General features: G+C 51.2%; 1 protein-coding gene across 1 annotated transcript in view; it reads left to right on the top strand.

The window, feature by feature from the left end:
* The first annotated feature begins 548 nt into the window (after positions 1-548).
* The window catches only part of LOC144767948 (cell adhesion molecule CEACAM21-like), a 117,384-nt gene continuing 100,240 nt past the window's right edge, over positions 549-17,692 (top strand). The window contains exon 1 of the mRNA XM_078651300.1: positions 549-620. Within this exon, the coding sequence (XP_078507426.1) occupies positions 560-620 (61 nt within the window). The 5' untranslated portion in view covers positions 549-559. The remainder of the gene's footprint in view (positions 621-17,692) is intronic.

Genomic DNA, 17,692 nt, shown 5'->3' with positions numbered 1-17,692 from the left:
GCCCGCTCACAGCCGCCCGAGCACTTCACAGGTCTTTAAAAGACCTTGTGCATGTTGATGGCGATGTGTTGTTGTTTCACCCCTTCTAAGAGCCCCCCGAAATTTTTTCTTAGCCCCCCCCCCCCCCCCGAAATTCGACTACTTGCGCCTCTGCCCCTCGCTGCTAACATGCAGCAGAGAAGTCCGGCCTGCTCTACCGCAGCGCGCTAGTCGTTTAAAGCGCTGCGACGCCCTCGGGCCAAGTTGGCGCTACATTTAAATGATGTCTCCCCCCCAGGAGGGCGAGAGGGCGCACCCCGGCCTCGAGGCGCTGTGGACCAGCAGGGTACCCGAGCTCGGTGATGGATGGACGGGCCTCACCCCACGGCTCGGTGCACCCCGGGCGAGATGCCGTTTCTAGGAGCTCTGAGCTTTCAAAGGGTCCCGGGGGGGCAGTATGCTTCGTGTGCAGCCCAGTCGAGGCTTGTGGTGTCATCACATGCGTTAGGGGCGGAGCGCATCACTGTAGGAGGGGGAGGCTGCTTTGTTCAGGCAGGAAAGGCGGCGGATTCTCTCTGTCATGGCGGTCCTGGGCCCCCGCAGGGAGCGGGGGGCCCCCTCCGTGCTGCTGCTGCTCACAGGTGAGGCTGGTCAGGGGGCGGTGATAACCTGTGCCGCCCCGGGTCCTCGCCCAGGGCGCCCCCTTCTCTCGAGAGCGGGCAGGAAGGGGCCTGTAACACTGCAAGACCAGGTCACCCCGGAGGCCCCCGCCCTGCTCCGGGGCAGGGACAGGGTGTGCCACCCCGTGCCCCCGCCCAGGGCGCCCACGGCAGCTGTGCACGGCGCGCCCCTCCCCCGGGGGCAGGGCAGGGAGGGGCTCTATTGAAACACTGCAAGATCCGGACACCCCCAGAGACCCCTGCCCTGCGCCTCACTCCCCGCAGTCTGCAGGGGTGGGGGTCACAGGAGAGGCAGGGTCGCCCCCGTCCAAGTGGTGGCGCTGTCACGGAGCGCTGGAGGAGGTCTGTGCATCAAAGAAATGCCACCGGCGGCGCCCTTCATCCTTGCTTCAGCCTCGTGCTGGTCTCTGTCCTTCATTATCATGTGGCCGGTGATGTTCTGAACACCACATTGACCCTCTCCGTTGCCTCCCTTTGCCCTCTGACCCCTGCTGACATCACCATCATCAGCGCGAGGCAGCTCAGCTCTGGGGGCTTGAGGTCAGCTGGGTGGGGGGGTCCGGGATGCTGGTGTCCAGGGGCCGCCCCTGCCTGTATCCAAACCTCTCCACATGCTGAGTCTGCAATGATGGCTTGAAGTGGGATGAACAAGCTAGGCGTGGTCTGTGGAATTAAAGGCTTGACGTAAAGGATGTAAAGTAAACCCCTGCTCTTTCCACAGTGTGCACCGGCCAGTGCCCTGGCACCCCTCTGTGGTGATTGCATCCACAGAGCGCACAGTAACGCGCATGCACCTAATGAAAGCCTGACCTATTGGCTTTGCCAATGCTTTGTTAGGAGTATCAGATAAATTAGAAACCAAAAATATCTTGTTGTTAATAATTATCTTTGAAAATCTTTCAATGCTGACGATATGATGTCATTTAGTTGCTACTAATCCGTAGGACCTGCGAGTTCGTTGAACAACATAAACTGGGTGTGGCGCCTAGACTGATTCGGGGCACCCCTGTAGTATATGGTGGCCAGGGGGCCAGCAAGCTCACAGTGCCACCATAAACCCCCTAACCATAGGAGAAAGCACTTGGTTTCTAGCAACCACTGAACATGACACCCCGACCCCTCCGGGATCATGGAAACACATCAGGACCTTTCGCTCAGGCACCCGGGCTTAGTTGAGCTCAGAGAAATATGCGGAGAACACACAGTGGGACCTTTTCAATATATGAATTGAACCCACGTTATTCTTGTATTGAATACATGTGCTGTGATAATCAGCAGCCAGATGCAGACGAAAGTGATTACAAGCGCCAAAAGAGTAAACAGTCGACACAGTTCTACCAGGGCCGTTTCTAGGTGTTTTGCTGCCCTAGGCGAGAATTGAAAAATGCCACCCCCTCCCTTTTACTACCATCACTCTCAGGTCTGATCACTCTCTCCCCCTGTCATCCAAGCTAGAAGAATTAATGTATTCAGCCCTGTCAAGAATCACGCATCAGGCGTTCGACGAATGCATTTCAGTGCAATGTCACGCCTTATAGTGCCTCAGCTGTCAAGCAAAGCTGCCTAGGTTTCAGATTGCCATGTGTGACATTTTCATAATTTCTGGCTAATTATGAGTGACATTTTAACGACTGTGTGTGACACATTCTCGCGAGCAAAATCAAGCAATAAAGACGAGTGAAACATAAATATCAGAAATGAAACCCATATGAGCAACGAGAAACTCTAAGAGGATCTTAAAACTGTTGCAAAGTACCCGAAATTTAAGGGCATTGACGTAGCGCCCTTGTAACTTGATCATACTGTTTAGCTGGGCAGGATGGCCCAGTGCTGGAGATATGGTTGTTTTGCCTAGCGTGTGGCGCCTCCCGCGGCGCTATAACTAGGCGAATTGCAAGCAGCACTAGTCAACCTGCACAGGCACCCTACAGAGGCTCAGCAGGCAGCTCAGAACGTACTCCATTTTATAGCACCCATTACAAGTAGCAAGTGTAACTAGATACTGGCTCTGAGGGCACACTTACTTCTTTCTGAAGCAAAGCAAAGCAAACCTGCACCACGGCAATTAGCGGGCCTCGTGGTGCAACTAGAGCCAAATTTCGGGATGGGGGGCTAAGAAAACATTTGGGGGAAGGGGGCTAATTCTTCCAGCAATAGGGAAAGTGGAGCTGCAGGGGCTCTAAGAAGGGGTGAATAAACAACAAAGCCTTGTTAGCCAGCAAATGGTCTTTTAAAGACCTGTGAAGTGCTCGGGTGCGCCTCTTGTGTGTGCCCAGGAAGCTGTCTCAGCCCTGGCTGCCACACACAATGGGGGGGCTGAGCTCTTTGAGCCCAATGGGCGTTGCGCACCGGAGTCACAGCGTGGCAATTCTGGCTCGGCACTGAGCTCTCGGCTGGGCAGCACACTACTAGACACACTGTTTCAGCCAGGTCCTTCCGTGGTAGTATATCGGATGTTGGCATTCGGTGCTCCCAGTGCCATATTCATTGCCAGGCAGCAGGCTAGTGTGCGCTGCCAGTAGCATTGAGCCAGGTGGGTTGAAGTAGGTCGAGTCCATCACAGGAATTATTATTATTATTATTATTATATTTAAGTTTATAGAGCGCACAGCTACCCGGAGGTTTCCCGGCGCTAAACCAAATAAGGAGAAAAGAGACTGAGGAATAATGAGGTTGACTATTGGTTAAATAACCAGGTTTTTATCTCTTTGCGGAACTTAAGATAACAAGATTCAGTACGCAGGGCCAGGGCCAGGGGAAGAGAGTTCCAGAGGGAGGGGGCCAGATAGAAAAACGAGCGGCCACTCATTCTTGCTCTTTTTTCTCTGGGGACCTGAAACCTATTCTGGTTGGAAGAACGAAGGGTACGGGCAGGGCAATAGTGATGAACCAACGCACTGAGATTAGGTGGGGCCCGTCCTGCATTGATTCTGTGCATAAGGCAAAGTGCCTTGAATTTCGTTCGGCTTTCAATGCGGAGCCAGTGCAAGTTACGAAGGGAGTTAGAAGTGGGGGATTTATTGGGAAGATTACAGAGCAGCCGAACCGCCATATTCTGCACTGTCTGAAGTTTCCGGGTTACCTCTTTACTTGCCCCCAGGAGAAGAATATTCCCGTAGTCCAGTCTAGAGGTAATTAAAGCATGGACTACGGTTTTCTGTGTCTCTAGGGGAAGCATCCAGATGATCTTTCGGAGCCATTTGATGATAGTGATGCAAGTGGAGGAGGTTTTGACCACGTGATGTCTCATAGAGAGCTGGTCATCAAAGGTGATGCCAAGGTTACAAGCTGTTTTTGAGGGAACAGAGGGGGTGCCCAATCACCAGTATTGGACCCTGATATCGCGGAGGGGCAAGGTGCGTTGCATTGCTCACTCTCTCGACTTTGCAATCCAGGCACGCAGGTTATCGGTCCCGAGACCAAGCAGTGTGTGGCCGCCACTCTCCACCTTATCCCCGTGGACCAGTTGCTTTGCCCCTTAGTCCCCCTCACAGTCAGGGCAGCAGCACCTTCTCCAGTCCAGGCGTCGATGAGCGTCTCAGCCAATCCTTGCAAGCGCAGTGCAATATAATCAACCCGCTGCCCTAGTCGCCACCACCCGGGCCTTCTCCCGGCCATCTCACCTCCTATGCAGCGCAGGGATGCGATCTGGGGCCGCTGGCAGCGATATCATCTGCTTCCCCGCGGGTATCCGTTCTGGGGAGTGACGGCCGGGCTGGGTGGGTGCCTTTACGGTCTTGCGGCCTTTGTTCCGATCGTAGTGTGGGACAGGCTCTGGCTGGTACTCTCCGTTTGGGAGGCCTGAGATCTGCCCCTGAGCTGCACTACGCAGCAGCCCAGAACTTCTGAAGAACTGCCACGGCGACCCGCCTATTGTTTCTGAAACAACACTGACTGTGACATCTAGTAATTACTTTGTACCACTTTGCAGGCCGAGCTCTAGCAGCTGAGCCAGAGTCCCCAAGCCTGGCGGGAGGACCGCACTGCCACTGGTGCATGATAGCAGCCCCTCTTTAGATATAAAATAACTTGTATTTTGCCGCCCTGGGCGGCCGCCTAGTCCTGCCTAATGGCAGAAATGGCTCTGATGGTGATAACAGTGTATATATGCAGGCAAATAAAACCAGGCAGTAATCAGGCATACTCCTACTATGTAAACCCTACTCTGTGTGTTCCTAAAGTATCTTTAGGTGGAAAGCCAAGAATTCCCCCCCCCCCCGCCCCCCCCCAGGGATGTTCCAACCTCATTACCTGGTGGGAGAGAATGTAGGACCCCGCCTTGGTCACAAACTGGACACCCCTCACCGAGATGTCAGACCACAGGGACCCTTTGTGTCCGCTGAAGAGCCTCCTCTGCTAATCTTTCGGGACGCTCATGAATTAAAATAGAATCATCCTTGTGATGTACGTATAGATTAGCGAGGTTATGGGTATGTAGATAGCCCTGGCGCCCGTGGATGAAGATAGAACGACATTTGTACATTGTCTATATGTTCGAGGCATCACGATAATATTATGCGAAGGTAGATGTGTAAACAGAAGTAGTTTCAGAGAAAAGAATACACATTGTCACGCACGCTAAAATGTGCAAACGGACACCGCAGAAATGTTATGGTGCAAAATTAGGACAATGTAAGAAAAATGGCCTGCGTCGTTACTCGGACTAACGTAACATAACACTTGTATTTGTAAAGCGCACTTATCACCCTTGGGTCGCAAGGCACGGAATAACAGATGTTTATTGTTACCCAACTCAATGGTACTCATTTTATCGACCTCAGATGGATGAAAGGCTGAATGGACCCACTGGGATTTGAAACTGTGACCATGAGGTCGAACACAGGCCACTGAGCCACCAGACCCGGCACCTGGACGCATAACACTGAGACCGTGAATTCAACACCACTAAAGTCTGTGGAAGGGGTTCTGATCTTCCGAGTGTCTCAGTCACTTCCGTTCTTCTCCGACACCAATTCCTGTGCCGACTCCTCACTCTGCTAAGCAGTTCACACTCCATTTCACCCACACAGGTTTCTGAAATCCTCTCTCTGTATAACTCACACCTCCTCTCTTTCCTGTTCAGCAGCCTCAGTTCACCTTCTCCTGCATGTACTGCGTTTTTTCCCCTTCAGTTCACCACCCCCTCACTCAACACACACACTCGCCTTTAAGCACAGTTGCCATTGACTGATGACTTGTATTATTGCACAAAGAACAGATGATGGGCGTAATGCTCCCATCACAGATATGGGTTAAATCCATAGTTTTTTGCTCACCACGCCACTCTATTTTGGTCACATCCATATGCAAATCAGTCTTGACCCTGCTCCTATAAGTGGGCCGGGTATGCCCAGACGTGTGTCCCTTGTTCACTCTGCCACTGGAGTCAAGCTATCCAGGCTGATGACGACTGATAGCCAGAAATCGGTCCTAGGATGCTTGATTCCGGTCCAGGGAAGACATGACTTGGCAGTTCGGGCTGGACTGTTCCCATGAGGCACAGGGTCGAGGCTGATTTGCATATGGCCATGTCTGACCTGGGGTGGTGTGGAGTGCAAACAAACGATGAATTTAGGCCAAGATCTCTGTACTGGGGTGAATGTATGACATTGGTCTGCATTCTGTCCATCAATTGTTGTTTTTACATTTGTCACCCCGAGTGGGATGGGTATGCTCAGACGTGAGTCCCTTGCTCACTTTGCCACTGGAGTCAAGCTATCCTGGCTGAAGACGGCTGAGAGCCAGAAACCGGTCCTCAGAAGCTTGTTTCCGGTCCAGGGAAGGCATGGCTTGGCAGTTCGGGCTGGACTGTTCCCATGAGGCACAGGGTCAAGACTGATTTGCATATGGCTGGGTTCAAACTAGGGTGACGTGTTTTACATGGATTTAAACCCAGATCTATGACGGGTGTGAATGTTTGATTTGTTTTGCATTCCGTCCAGCATCTGTCTTTGCTTCTGTACAGTATTGCAGTATTTATATAGCACCTACTACCCCTATGTGGGGAACCGCGAACTTGCCTGCATGAGCAGCAAACTATGCCATGAAGGGTGTGTGGTTGGAGGGATATTTTCTGTTTTTTGATCCTATCTGGGAAGAGTTTCCATGTCTTCAGTGATGGCCACCGAGGTGCAGTTAGCATGTTGTGGGATGTAGCGCTTCGCAGGATGGTGGATGAGCAGGTGTCAGAAGGAGGCACTCGGTTTAGGGTTGTCAGTGAGCCAGCCGCTCTGCAGGTCCCATTATGGTATTTCTCATGATCTGATTGGCTGGTTACTGCACTGGATTGTCCACCCTGATATTTTGTTTCAAGCTGATGGTCCTGAGCAGGGATTGGTTGGAGGAAGGAGCGGCGCGGAGTTCTGCTGGGTTGGGTTTGTTACGCTCATCCCATGTGTGATTGTCATTGTGAGATGTATAGAAGCGGTCATGGTGTGTGGCTTGTTCAGACCTATAGAGGTGATGAAGATTACAGCCCTCTGATTGGCCAGTAGGATGCAGGATCTCTTTAGTCACTCTTTGGCTGCTCCGTTAGTGACGGCTGGCACAGTCCTGGGTGATGGGCAAGGCCCGTCGCAGCTGTCACACGCGACTGTAAGAGGATTAAGCTACAGTTGGCTGCTTACTACTGAGTATTATGGTATTAGCATTAATGTCGGCCAGGAGGGTTATATATAATTTGAATGACTGAATAATGCCCAAGCTGACCATAGGTGAGCCCTTCTTAGCTTGTCATTATTGTGACAACTCTGTATTTGCTTCACACACCATCGCATAGAATCACAATTCTAATTGCCGCTCGTGACAATTGCTATGTGCACTCTGCAAAGAGGCCAATGATGGGATGAGCATTTATTCTGAACACCTTTATCACCCAGTGACAGGCACTTTGAGAAACTTGTACAACCTTCGGCCCCAAGGCCTGAGATCTGTTGTGACCCTTTGTAAACAGCTGCTCACACCTGAACTCAGCTGGAGGGACTCGGTGGACAGGGCTAGTGCACAAGAGCAACGGTGCACGAGAAACATGAGGAGTGTTCACAGGAGCTACATTTCGGACAGATTAACTAACTACTTTGTTGAGACATTGATCAGTGTTTTCGTGTAAAGCTCTGGACTTGTCTACGAGGGTTGATACACACTTGAGATCCGGAGGGACCCGCACCACTTAAAGCCCCACATGAGTGTGAAAAGGAGCACTTTTGAGGGTGAGTCTGTCAATGGGTACAATGGACGTGGAGGAAGGGTTTCAAGGCGGGTCATCCATCCTAGTGAAGGCTCTCCCTTCTTAGGAAGGTGAGTCCAAGGAGGGGTCACCCCCAGAATGAGGGTGAGTTGGGAGGTGTGTGCTGAAGAGGGTCCTTTGAGGAGGGGGAGGGGAGGGCTGTAGGGTGAATGCCGCATGGGGGGTACACACAGGCCCAGACTGGCCGTTGCGGGTACCGAGCAATCCCCCGGTGCGCTGCAAGGGTGGGGGCCGGTTTTGGGACCCTGGGGGCCGGCTTTGTTACAGGGCTGTTTATGCAGCATAGCTGCAAAATTGGCCGAAAACCGGCCAGGGCAAAGAGCTCAGATCTCCCCCCCCCCCCCCCCCCCCCCGGGCCGGCCGAGCACTTTGCCGGGGCCGGTTTTGGTTCCCAGTCCGGCCCTGGGTACATACACACATCATTGAAGGCAGACTATAAAGCCTGCCCGCGTGACGTGTTGCTGACAGTTCTTAACATCACACCCAGAGTGTGCTTTGGCTCCGCCCACCAGCATTGCCCTCTCACCCTGTCCCACTGGCCCCCTGGTGTATCACTCCGCCTTCCAGACAGAGCTTCCTTTGGAGGCAGGTTATGTGTGTAGCGCTCTAATCACCGAGAGGGTATCCAGGCGCAGGTGTGGAGGTGTCTGGTCCTAAGGCGCTTATCATCATTATCATCACTTTATTTCGATCTCCATGAATGGGCCGTCTCCTTTCAGCGACAGGCTCTCGTTCGTAGGATTTGAAAAGCCCTACCCCTTCCTAGACTGCTTGTATATGCACCCTGTGCCAAATCCAAACTGATTTGAATGATTTGATTTGATTTATATACAGGGGCGGCTGGTGACATTTGACAGTGGTAGGGCGTAAGCTAATTTGCCATTACAACGCATGCCAACTTTCGAAAGTGCAGGAAAGAAAGAGGAATAACATAACGCATACTTGGAAGTGCTGTACCAGAGCAAATCCCGGTATTAATTGGTATGGGTGAAACTGCACTTTTAAAGTTATCTTGTAGAGCACGATGATGTGTTCCATTCCTGCCGGCACCGCCTCTCATCAGAGGTAGAGGCTGACTTTTTATCGACCGACTGGGTACACTCAGATCTTTGCAGCAGGCACTCGGCCCACTGATGTAGCCCACAGAATTGCCAACAGAAAAAGGAAAATAATAACGTACGATTATGTTGAACATTTGCTTCAACCATAGGGTTCCAATGTCCTGCAGAACACGGTTTGCTGTCAAGTAAGCAGACGTAGTGTTTCTGCATTGAACCCTGTCTTGTATGTTCTAACGAATAACTCAACATTTACTGCAGATGTATGAAGACAGAGTATCAAGAGCGAATACCTCTCATTCCTAATTTGAAGAGTTCTGCGTTTTTAAAGTAAAGATGTTTCTAACACAAAAGACACCGAAAATAAATAAAACATAGAAAGCAACATATGCTCTTGTGACAGTTTCAGAAAAGAATGCGCCTGCAATGATACTAATTTTGACTGTGTTGGGGTCGACGGGCTAATAGATAAGATAGTTACAACATTAATTTTATCACGCATCAAAAGTTGAAGTCCAGGCCCAGCTCTGCAGCCAAACATCTCTGCAGCAGGAGCTCAACCCGGCGATCTACCTCACTGGAACCACAAGTCTTCAGTTCACCATTCATTGATCGCTACAGAAAGCAGTCCATTGAGCAGCCCTCGTAGGCTACGCACATTTCACTGGAAGAGGAGGCTGCGCCGACTGAGGTAAAGCCGCAATGTATATTTTAAACCAGGCAATTGCATTGAAAAAAATACACTCACGCGTTATCATCATTTTGCTCCGTCCTCAGCCGCTTGGAGAAACTCTCAGAAGAATCATTTATTTCGAACAAGATCCTTGCAGGATTGGCTTGGGGGGCACCATGACTACTCACCCAGTTGCCCTGTGCAACCCCGGGGGCTGCGGCCCGCCCCCTGGTCCTCTCTCTAAGGGGAAATTAACAGGGAAACAATCTGCGCATGCGCGGGCTTGTTTCTGCCCAAAAATCCACTTGCGCACCTGCAGCAGGCCCATCCGGCCCATCCGACCCCCCCCCTGCGCACTCCGGAAAAGTCGGGTGTCTCCCAGATTCCCGGCCGGCATATATTTGTATTTGTATTTTAGTGACGACGCGGTGGGTCCATGGGGCTTAGTGGGGCTACGCCCCTACGCCCCAATGGACGCACCGCGCCTGATATTTATAAAGCGTGCGAATGCCCGGAGGCGCCTTGGCGCTAGAGTCAGATGGGCAGAGGATTAGTGGTAGGGTGGTATGCTGACTTTATAGGTGAAGAGCCAAGTTTTTAAGGCTTTTCCAAAAGACCGTAGCGAAGTGCTGCTGTTTATCGTGATAGGGAGAAGGTTCCAGGTTTTGGCTGTCCAAAACAGAAAGCTTCCCCCCCACCTAACCTGCTTAAGCCTAGGAACTTGTAAAAGTTTTGAGTGAGCTGATCTCAAGCTTCTTGCCGAAAACTGCGGTCCTGTACCATGACAAGCTTTAAAGGCTAAACCTAATGATTTGAACATGATTCTTTTTTCCATCGGTAACCAATAGAGGGCTCTCAATCTCTGGCCGACTGGCTCAGATCTCGGATTATCCAGCACTAACCTTGCTGCTTCATTCTGCAGACGCTGGAGTTTTGTTAAATGCTGAGCTTGGATCCCCGCAGACAGAGTGTTAGATTTGGGGGTCTCTGGTTGGCAGAGGTAGATACTTCCACCTGTGACCCACCTCCTCTAGGGTGGGTAGATAGTTAGCACTTAGACTGTACCTCGGATAAGAGGGTCACGCATTTATGGCTATGCACAGTAAGATCTCACCACACTACAAACGGACACCACAGCAGATGTATATAAAAATAGGGGGTCCTTTATATAGTATTTATCAGAAGGCCAATAAGGGGAAGGGAAACACTCAACAATAAGGCTGGGGACAGAGGCGACCCGATGCGCGTTGTCGCGAGGAACAGTTCGGTCTGGTTTCGAGTCGTAGTAGGCGACTCAGGTACTCACAGTCAACCAGGGGATGGGATCGAATCCACTGGTACGAGGCGTACGGCAGTCCGGGTCGGTTCTGGGGAACCGCGATGAGTACCTGCTGGACAGTGGAGGGAGGTACGAGGCCTACCTGACGTCCGGCTCGCTGTTCACGAGCCGCGTTGTGATTCTGCTGGGATGTTGGCTACGAGGCGTACCTGACATCCGGCTTGCTGTCCACGAGCCGCATTGCAATTCTGCTGGGGTGTTGGGTACGAGGCGTACCAGACGTCCGGCTCACTGTCCACGAGCCGTGTTGCAATTCTGCTGGGCTGTTGGGTACCTGGCCTACCTGACGTCCGGCTCACTCTCCACGAGCCGCATTGAAATTCTGCTGGGCGGTTTGGTACGAGGCTTACCTGACGTCCGGCTCGCTGTCCACGAGCGCTTTGCAATTCTGCTGGGCTGTTGGGTACGAGGCGTACCTGACGTCCGGCTCGCCCTCCAAGAGCCGCGTTGCAATTCTGCTGGGCTGTTGGGTACAAGGCGTACCTGGCGTCCGGCTCGCTCTCCACGAGCCGCGTTTCAATTCTGCTGGGATGTTGGGGACAAGGCGTACCTGACGTCTGGCTCGCTCTCCACGAGCCGCGTTGGTCTCAGCTGGGCTCACGATGCAGGATACGATGCGTACTTGCGTACGGGTCGAGCCGTGACAGTCAGCTGGGCTCGAGATGCAGGATACGTTGCGTACTGGAGGTACGGGTCGAACGAGCCGCGACAAAGTCAGCTGGGCTCGAGGTGCATGATACGTTGCGTGCTGGAGGTATGGGTCGAACGAGCCGCGACAAAGTCAGCTGGGCTCGAGATGCAGGATTCGTTGCGTACTGAAGGTACGGGTCGAAGGAGCCGCGACAAAGTCAGCAGGGCTCTCGGGTTCCAAAAGTCATCTAATCTGTAGCAGAAAAGGGACCTCTAGTAATAGTGCCTTATGTCTTTGATCCGGCAGGGGGTTCCCTGGTGCCCCTGTCCTGATTGTGGGGGCTTCCTGCCAGATGGCACCTTGTTCCTTTGAAAGTTGGCGCCAGGGTCGTCAGACGGCCAGCGGGGAGTGGGGCCGGCGCCGTGGGAGGCAGGATGCTCGACAGAAACTACTCCCCCCCTCTCACTTAGAAGCTGCCGGCTAACACGAGGCTGGGGAGACAACCTGGCATGGTGTTTTAGGCCACAAAGTTTCTCATGGCCCGAAGGACGGTTTGAGGATAAGGAGTCAGTGGTCTTAAAAAGGGCTATTTCTAAACTGGGGATTTCTACAGTTCTTCTCCACAAGGATGTCTCATGAACCCTGGAGATCGGGGGCGCTACTCTGGAGTTTCTACTACTTCCCCGGGGTCATATATGATTCTGCGAAGTCAGAGGTTAGCTTATTATTAGGAAGCCTCACACGGGGTTACTGCTTTGAGCATAAACGAGTCCAGCCTGAAGAATGGGTCATACACGTGGGATGCTTAAGGAAGAGATGGCCGGGAGACCCACGCCAAAGGTGCCAGGTCTAACACAGAGCATTGCCATAATCCAATCTGGACATGGCCAATGCCGTAACTTGTATTTTACGTGAGTCAAGGGGGATAAAAGGGCGTTGTAGGAGAGTAGGATCTGCCTAGTATGGTTACCCCCACTTTTTGCTGGTGTTTCACTGTTTTGCGACATTAGTCTGGTTGGGGCACTGATATCCAGGACCCCAGCCCAGCTTCTTCCTCTTTAAAATGATTCCATGTACTTTAGGTACACTCCAGATTGGTTACTAGGTTACCATTATGAGTCCCTAGTATATGGTACCCCAGAGGCCTACCAGGAGCTAAAGCATGTTATGCCACCCCTGGGAAGCCTTCCAAAATGACACCACAGGTCTGCAATTGAAGGCCTGGGTAAGGTGGTGAATGCACCCCTTACTTAGATATAGGTTCCCTATATCTACCTTCTAACACTACACATATAAACCTATCGGTCACCCCTTTGGCAGGCCTTACCAATCCTGAAGGCAGGGTGCTGGGTCTTGTGTGAGAGGGTGCCCATGCATGAGCAGGACCCCTCTGTAGCCTTTGGAATCTATTCTCCGGTGTTGTTCTGTGATGCAGCCAGACCATATTGTCTTTAGTGCATTATAACCTCGTGATAAATGCTAACTTTGGAATGACTGCAAGGATACATGTTGTGTTTGGTGTCAAACAATTTAGAATCATACCCCCGCCAGTACTGGCGGCGGGGGTATGATTCCACCCATCTAGAGGAAGAGACATGTACATACAGGTACACCTGGAACCAGTTTTAAAGAACCCTGGCATCACAAAATGGATGCCACGGACACGAGTCTGGCCTCCTGCTGCTGGATTAAAATCCGGCAGGAGAGGACTGGACAATAGGTTTCCTGTCACAGGGAGGTGTCACCACCTCGCAGACAGGCTCTAGTGCATTGGGGCTGGGTGGGTGCAGTCCAAGAGTGCTTTTGAAGTCAGCACTGGGGGCACATTTGGTGTCCCTGTGCATAGCACCATTCAAACCGGTTGCAGGGGCTACCAGCCCCTTCTCTGGCACGAAACTGGACAAAGGAAATGGGTGTAGCCACCCCTCTTTCCAAACCCTCCCATAGGTGGGTCCCTAGAGTAAGTCCAACCCCTTCCTTGGGTATAAGAAAGGAACCCCTGGCAAAAGGACTTTAGATTACACCTGGATGAAACCCTGATACTGAATCCTGGAACTTCGACAATCTGCACAACACTGGATGACTGAAGAATCTCCCTTGGAGTTAAGGAGTTACTCCCCTGCATGGCAGGCACCAAAGACGCATCTGACTGGTTTGCATCTCCAAAGCTTCCGCCGGACTCTGAAGTATTTGGAACACAGGAAGTGGATTTCCAGACTTCCCAGAGGCCGACCTGAGTCCCCAGCAAAGCTGAGACCTGCAGCCCTCGTGGGTACCATGGAACCGGAATCCCTGTACACCGTGCACATTTGCAAGTGCATCAGCTTCTCAATGTTCCTTGAGGCTGTGCATTGGGTTTCTTGTAGCCAGACCCGAGCCCCTTTTCGACTGGCCTACACTCCACGAGTGTTCCGTGAGCCGGCCCTTTGTGTTTTCGCTCGAGGTACCTTTGCGATCCCTGGTCCATCGACTGGTAGGTCCCTGAGAAGGAAACTTTGACTTTCCTTGGGCTTCCCTGGTTGCTCCAGATGTGCCCTGACTCTTCGCCACTTGGTGAGTCCCCCGGACTTTGCTGGTCCGCACCAGAGCATCTTTTCTCTTCCTGCGTGGGTTGATGTTGCCCGGATTGGACCCAACAAGTCTTGGCAATGACACTGCAGTGCTCGATGTCCTTCATGGGACAGCCTGAATCCAGCTCCTCGTAGTTGTTGTTGCCTCGATTCCTCGTGGCTGCAGAGTCAAGCTTCACCTCATCGCACCTGAATCACCCGACATCGGTGGGCATTCGTCTATCGTGCTCCTGGTCACTGACCAGTGACCCAGACTCGGTCCCCTCTGCTTTCAGGTTCCTCACATCTTCGATTCAGGTTTGGATGACACCGGACACTTTCCTTCTCGACGGCAGCAGCCCTTTGCAGCAGATCGCCATTGAAATCAACGAGGATTCCCGACACCAAAAGACACGTATGCACCCAGCTTCCCTGGGTGAGGTAACGAGTACTATGGTGCTCCCCGTGGGTATTTGCCCTAGAACCCCTTAAGTTTAAGGGGGTTTGCTCAAAGTCCTCTCCTAAGTGTCCTTAATCTTTAAATTTCCAACCACAACTTGCCCCATAGAAGATAACAGCAATTTGCTGCTGTGTTCTCACACTGCACGCATCCCTTGTGGGTCCCCAGTTTCATTACCTTGGGTGGTTCCTTGTGGTCCCAGCAATTCTACAGGCTCTAGTCCTTTTTTCTAGTCAAGTGGTGTTTCCTATACCACTTTCTTAATATATGGTTTGGTCCCATCCTGGGGCCCAGTGTATATTGTGCTATTTACTGAAGTTCTATTGCATTTAAAGTGTGTACTTTGCTCTGTAATCTCAAAAAGAGATTACTAGAGAGTGTTTAGAAATAAATACATATATATTTTATATGAACCTTGTGTGGTTCTCTTTTCATTTAGACATTCAAGAGGTTGTAATCTGGTAAACCAAGCTGCTTGACACTCCTCCAAGACTTAGCTTGAAGGCTGCTCTCAACAGCTACCACTAGGATAGCTTTCAATAAAGGTTGTCTTAAACCTATCTTCAATAAGGGTCGTTTGGACTGGTGCAAGGTGCCCACTAGAATAGTGGACAGCATATGCCAAGCCAACTTCTCACATTGGTGTGCAGCGGTTGGATTCAAGCTTGCTATTGCTTTACCAGATAATCTCTTTGAGTGACTAAATGAAAACCACTAAAGGTACATATAAATCAAGTTTAGAATTAAGTAAGTTCTACTGAACGTAGAGTTTTGTGTCAAGGATCTAGCACACCCTTTCCACAACTCAAGAGTGAGTTTAGTAGTCCCACTAGAGTAGGTAGGTGCAGACCCCACACCACACGAGTATGTCTTCAAGGGCTGAAGCCAGTGGCTCCAGATTAACTAAGTATGACCATGTCCCCTTTCCAGAGTTGAGGACCCTGTGTACAGCTAGGAAACTGAAGACAGGAAGACACCCAGATACCCAAAGCCTCATGGATGTATTACTTTTAGATGATCTTATAAAGACCCCTGGGTCTGATGAGGCAGGCAGGTTGGGTGGGGAAGCAGAAGAGGAAAGATCAGGAGGTGAAAACCGCCAAGAGCTAGACTCTGCAGCTGGCCAGGGGGATCAGGATGATTCTAACCCGGACAACAAAGTTCTTCCTGTGGATGAAGAAGGGATCCCCAGGGGTTCCCTATTCCCCCTTCCTCAGTGGAATCTAATCATTCTCGTTCATCTGTAAGGACCTCTGTTTCTCATAGGACCTCATCCTCCTACAAGAGAGAGCCCTCCGCACAGTTGGATCTAGACAGGGAAGCCCTGGAGCTCCAGAGAGCGTTTTAAAAGTTGGAGTCCCATAGCGGCAGCATCAGTGTCCCTAGAGTTAGAGAACATACTCGTGACCATAGAAACCTGAACAAGATTGTCCCTCCCTATCAGAGTGGGGATGACATCCACAAATGGATAACTGTGCTTGAGAGGGCCTGAAAGTTCAGAGGGTCCCCCAGGAGAAGTGGGCAGGAATATTGTGGCTCTCCTTTGCAGACAAAGGTAGGGACAAGCTCCTCACTGTCAGAGAAGAGGATGCTGATGATTACACTGTCCTGAAGAGTGCTCTGATTGAAGGGTTTGGCCTAAACACTGAACAATACAGGATAAAGTTCAGAGATACCCAAAAGGCACAGACTCAGGACTGGGCTGACTTTGTTGATTGTGCTACTAAGGCTCGGGAGGGCTGGTTACTTGGCAGTAAGGTGTGTGATTTTAAAGGATTGTACAACTTAATTATGAGGGAGCAGATCCTTAATAATTGTCAAAATCCGCTTTTGCATCAGCACCTGGTTGACTCTGAGCTGACCTCTCCCCAAGAATTGGGAAAGAAGGCAGACAAATTGGACGGAACCAGGGTGAAGCAGAAAGTTCAGAATCAAGGTGGTGACCAGAAGAAACTCTGATAAGGGTGGGGAAAAGGGTAAAGACCAGAAGTCTTCTCAAGGTCCCCAAACATCTGCATCTGGTGGGGAGTCTCAAGCTAATAAATGAAAAGGCCAAAAGAAACCATGGTGTAAAATCTGTAAACAGAAAACCCATTGGACTAGTGATTGTAATAAGCCCGAAGACTCCACTCCAGTCACCATTGCCTTTAAGGCAACTGTTCCCCCTAGTTCAGTACTCAGAATAAGGGGAGAGGAGTTGGCCTAACTGCTCGGGCGCTCGAGCTCGGACCTGGGATCTGGGTTCGAGTTTCGGTAACGACGCTAAACATCCTGTGATTCTGGGCAAGTCACTTAATCTCCCCGTGCCTAAAAAAATTAATGTGTGTCCTCATGTAACATAACTGGTGCTATGTAAAGCGCTCTGATACCCGATTCGGGTCCAGTTCGCGCCATATAAAACTCTGTAAAAAAAGGGTGTGGTAGGGTTAACCCTGGGTTCTGAGATGGACTCTGGCCTAGTCAGAGTTCCAACTCAAGCTGTTCTGATCTCTAATGGAGGCATGGGTATGTCCTCCTTTGTGAGTCCCAGTAATCTGGGCAAATACAGACAGCAGCCTTTGATTAATGGAAAAGAGCCCTTGGCATTCAGGGATAAAGGGGCATTTGTCACAATGGTGACACAAGACCTTGTGACACCTGAGAAGATCATACTTGGTGAAATGTACCAACTGACCAATGCTAGCAATGCCAGGACTGACCATGCCCTGGCAGTTGTTAATTTCTCCTGGGGAGGGGTAACTGGCCTGAAGAAGGTTGTGGTAAGTGCAGACCTCCCTGTTGAATGCTTGTTGGGCAATGATTTAGAGACTTCAGCCTGGTCTGAAGTGGAGCTCAGGACCCATGCAGAAATGATAGGAATCCCTGCACATGTATTTGCTGTGACTAGGTCACAGGCCAAAATGTCTAAAACTTAACAGGCCGTGGATTCTGGAAGAATGAACCAGGTGCCTTCCAAGAAGAGGAGCAGTAGGGGCAAGGCAGTGCCTCCCCCCGGACTCGGAATACAGATCAGTCTCTTGAGGGAGATGATCCTAGTCCTGAAGAAGGAACTGTCCCAGAGGAGCTTGAGCCTGATC

Source organism: Lissotriton helveticus, chromosome 7, assembly GCF_964261635.1.
Source record: "Lissotriton helveticus chromosome 7, aLisHel1.1, whole genome shotgun sequence".
Lineage (NCBI taxonomy): Eukaryota > Metazoa > Chordata > Amphibia > Caudata > Salamandridae > Lissotriton > Lissotriton helveticus.
Note: the sequence above shows the minus strand (reverse complement) of the source record. Positions and strands in the feature narration are given on the sequence as shown.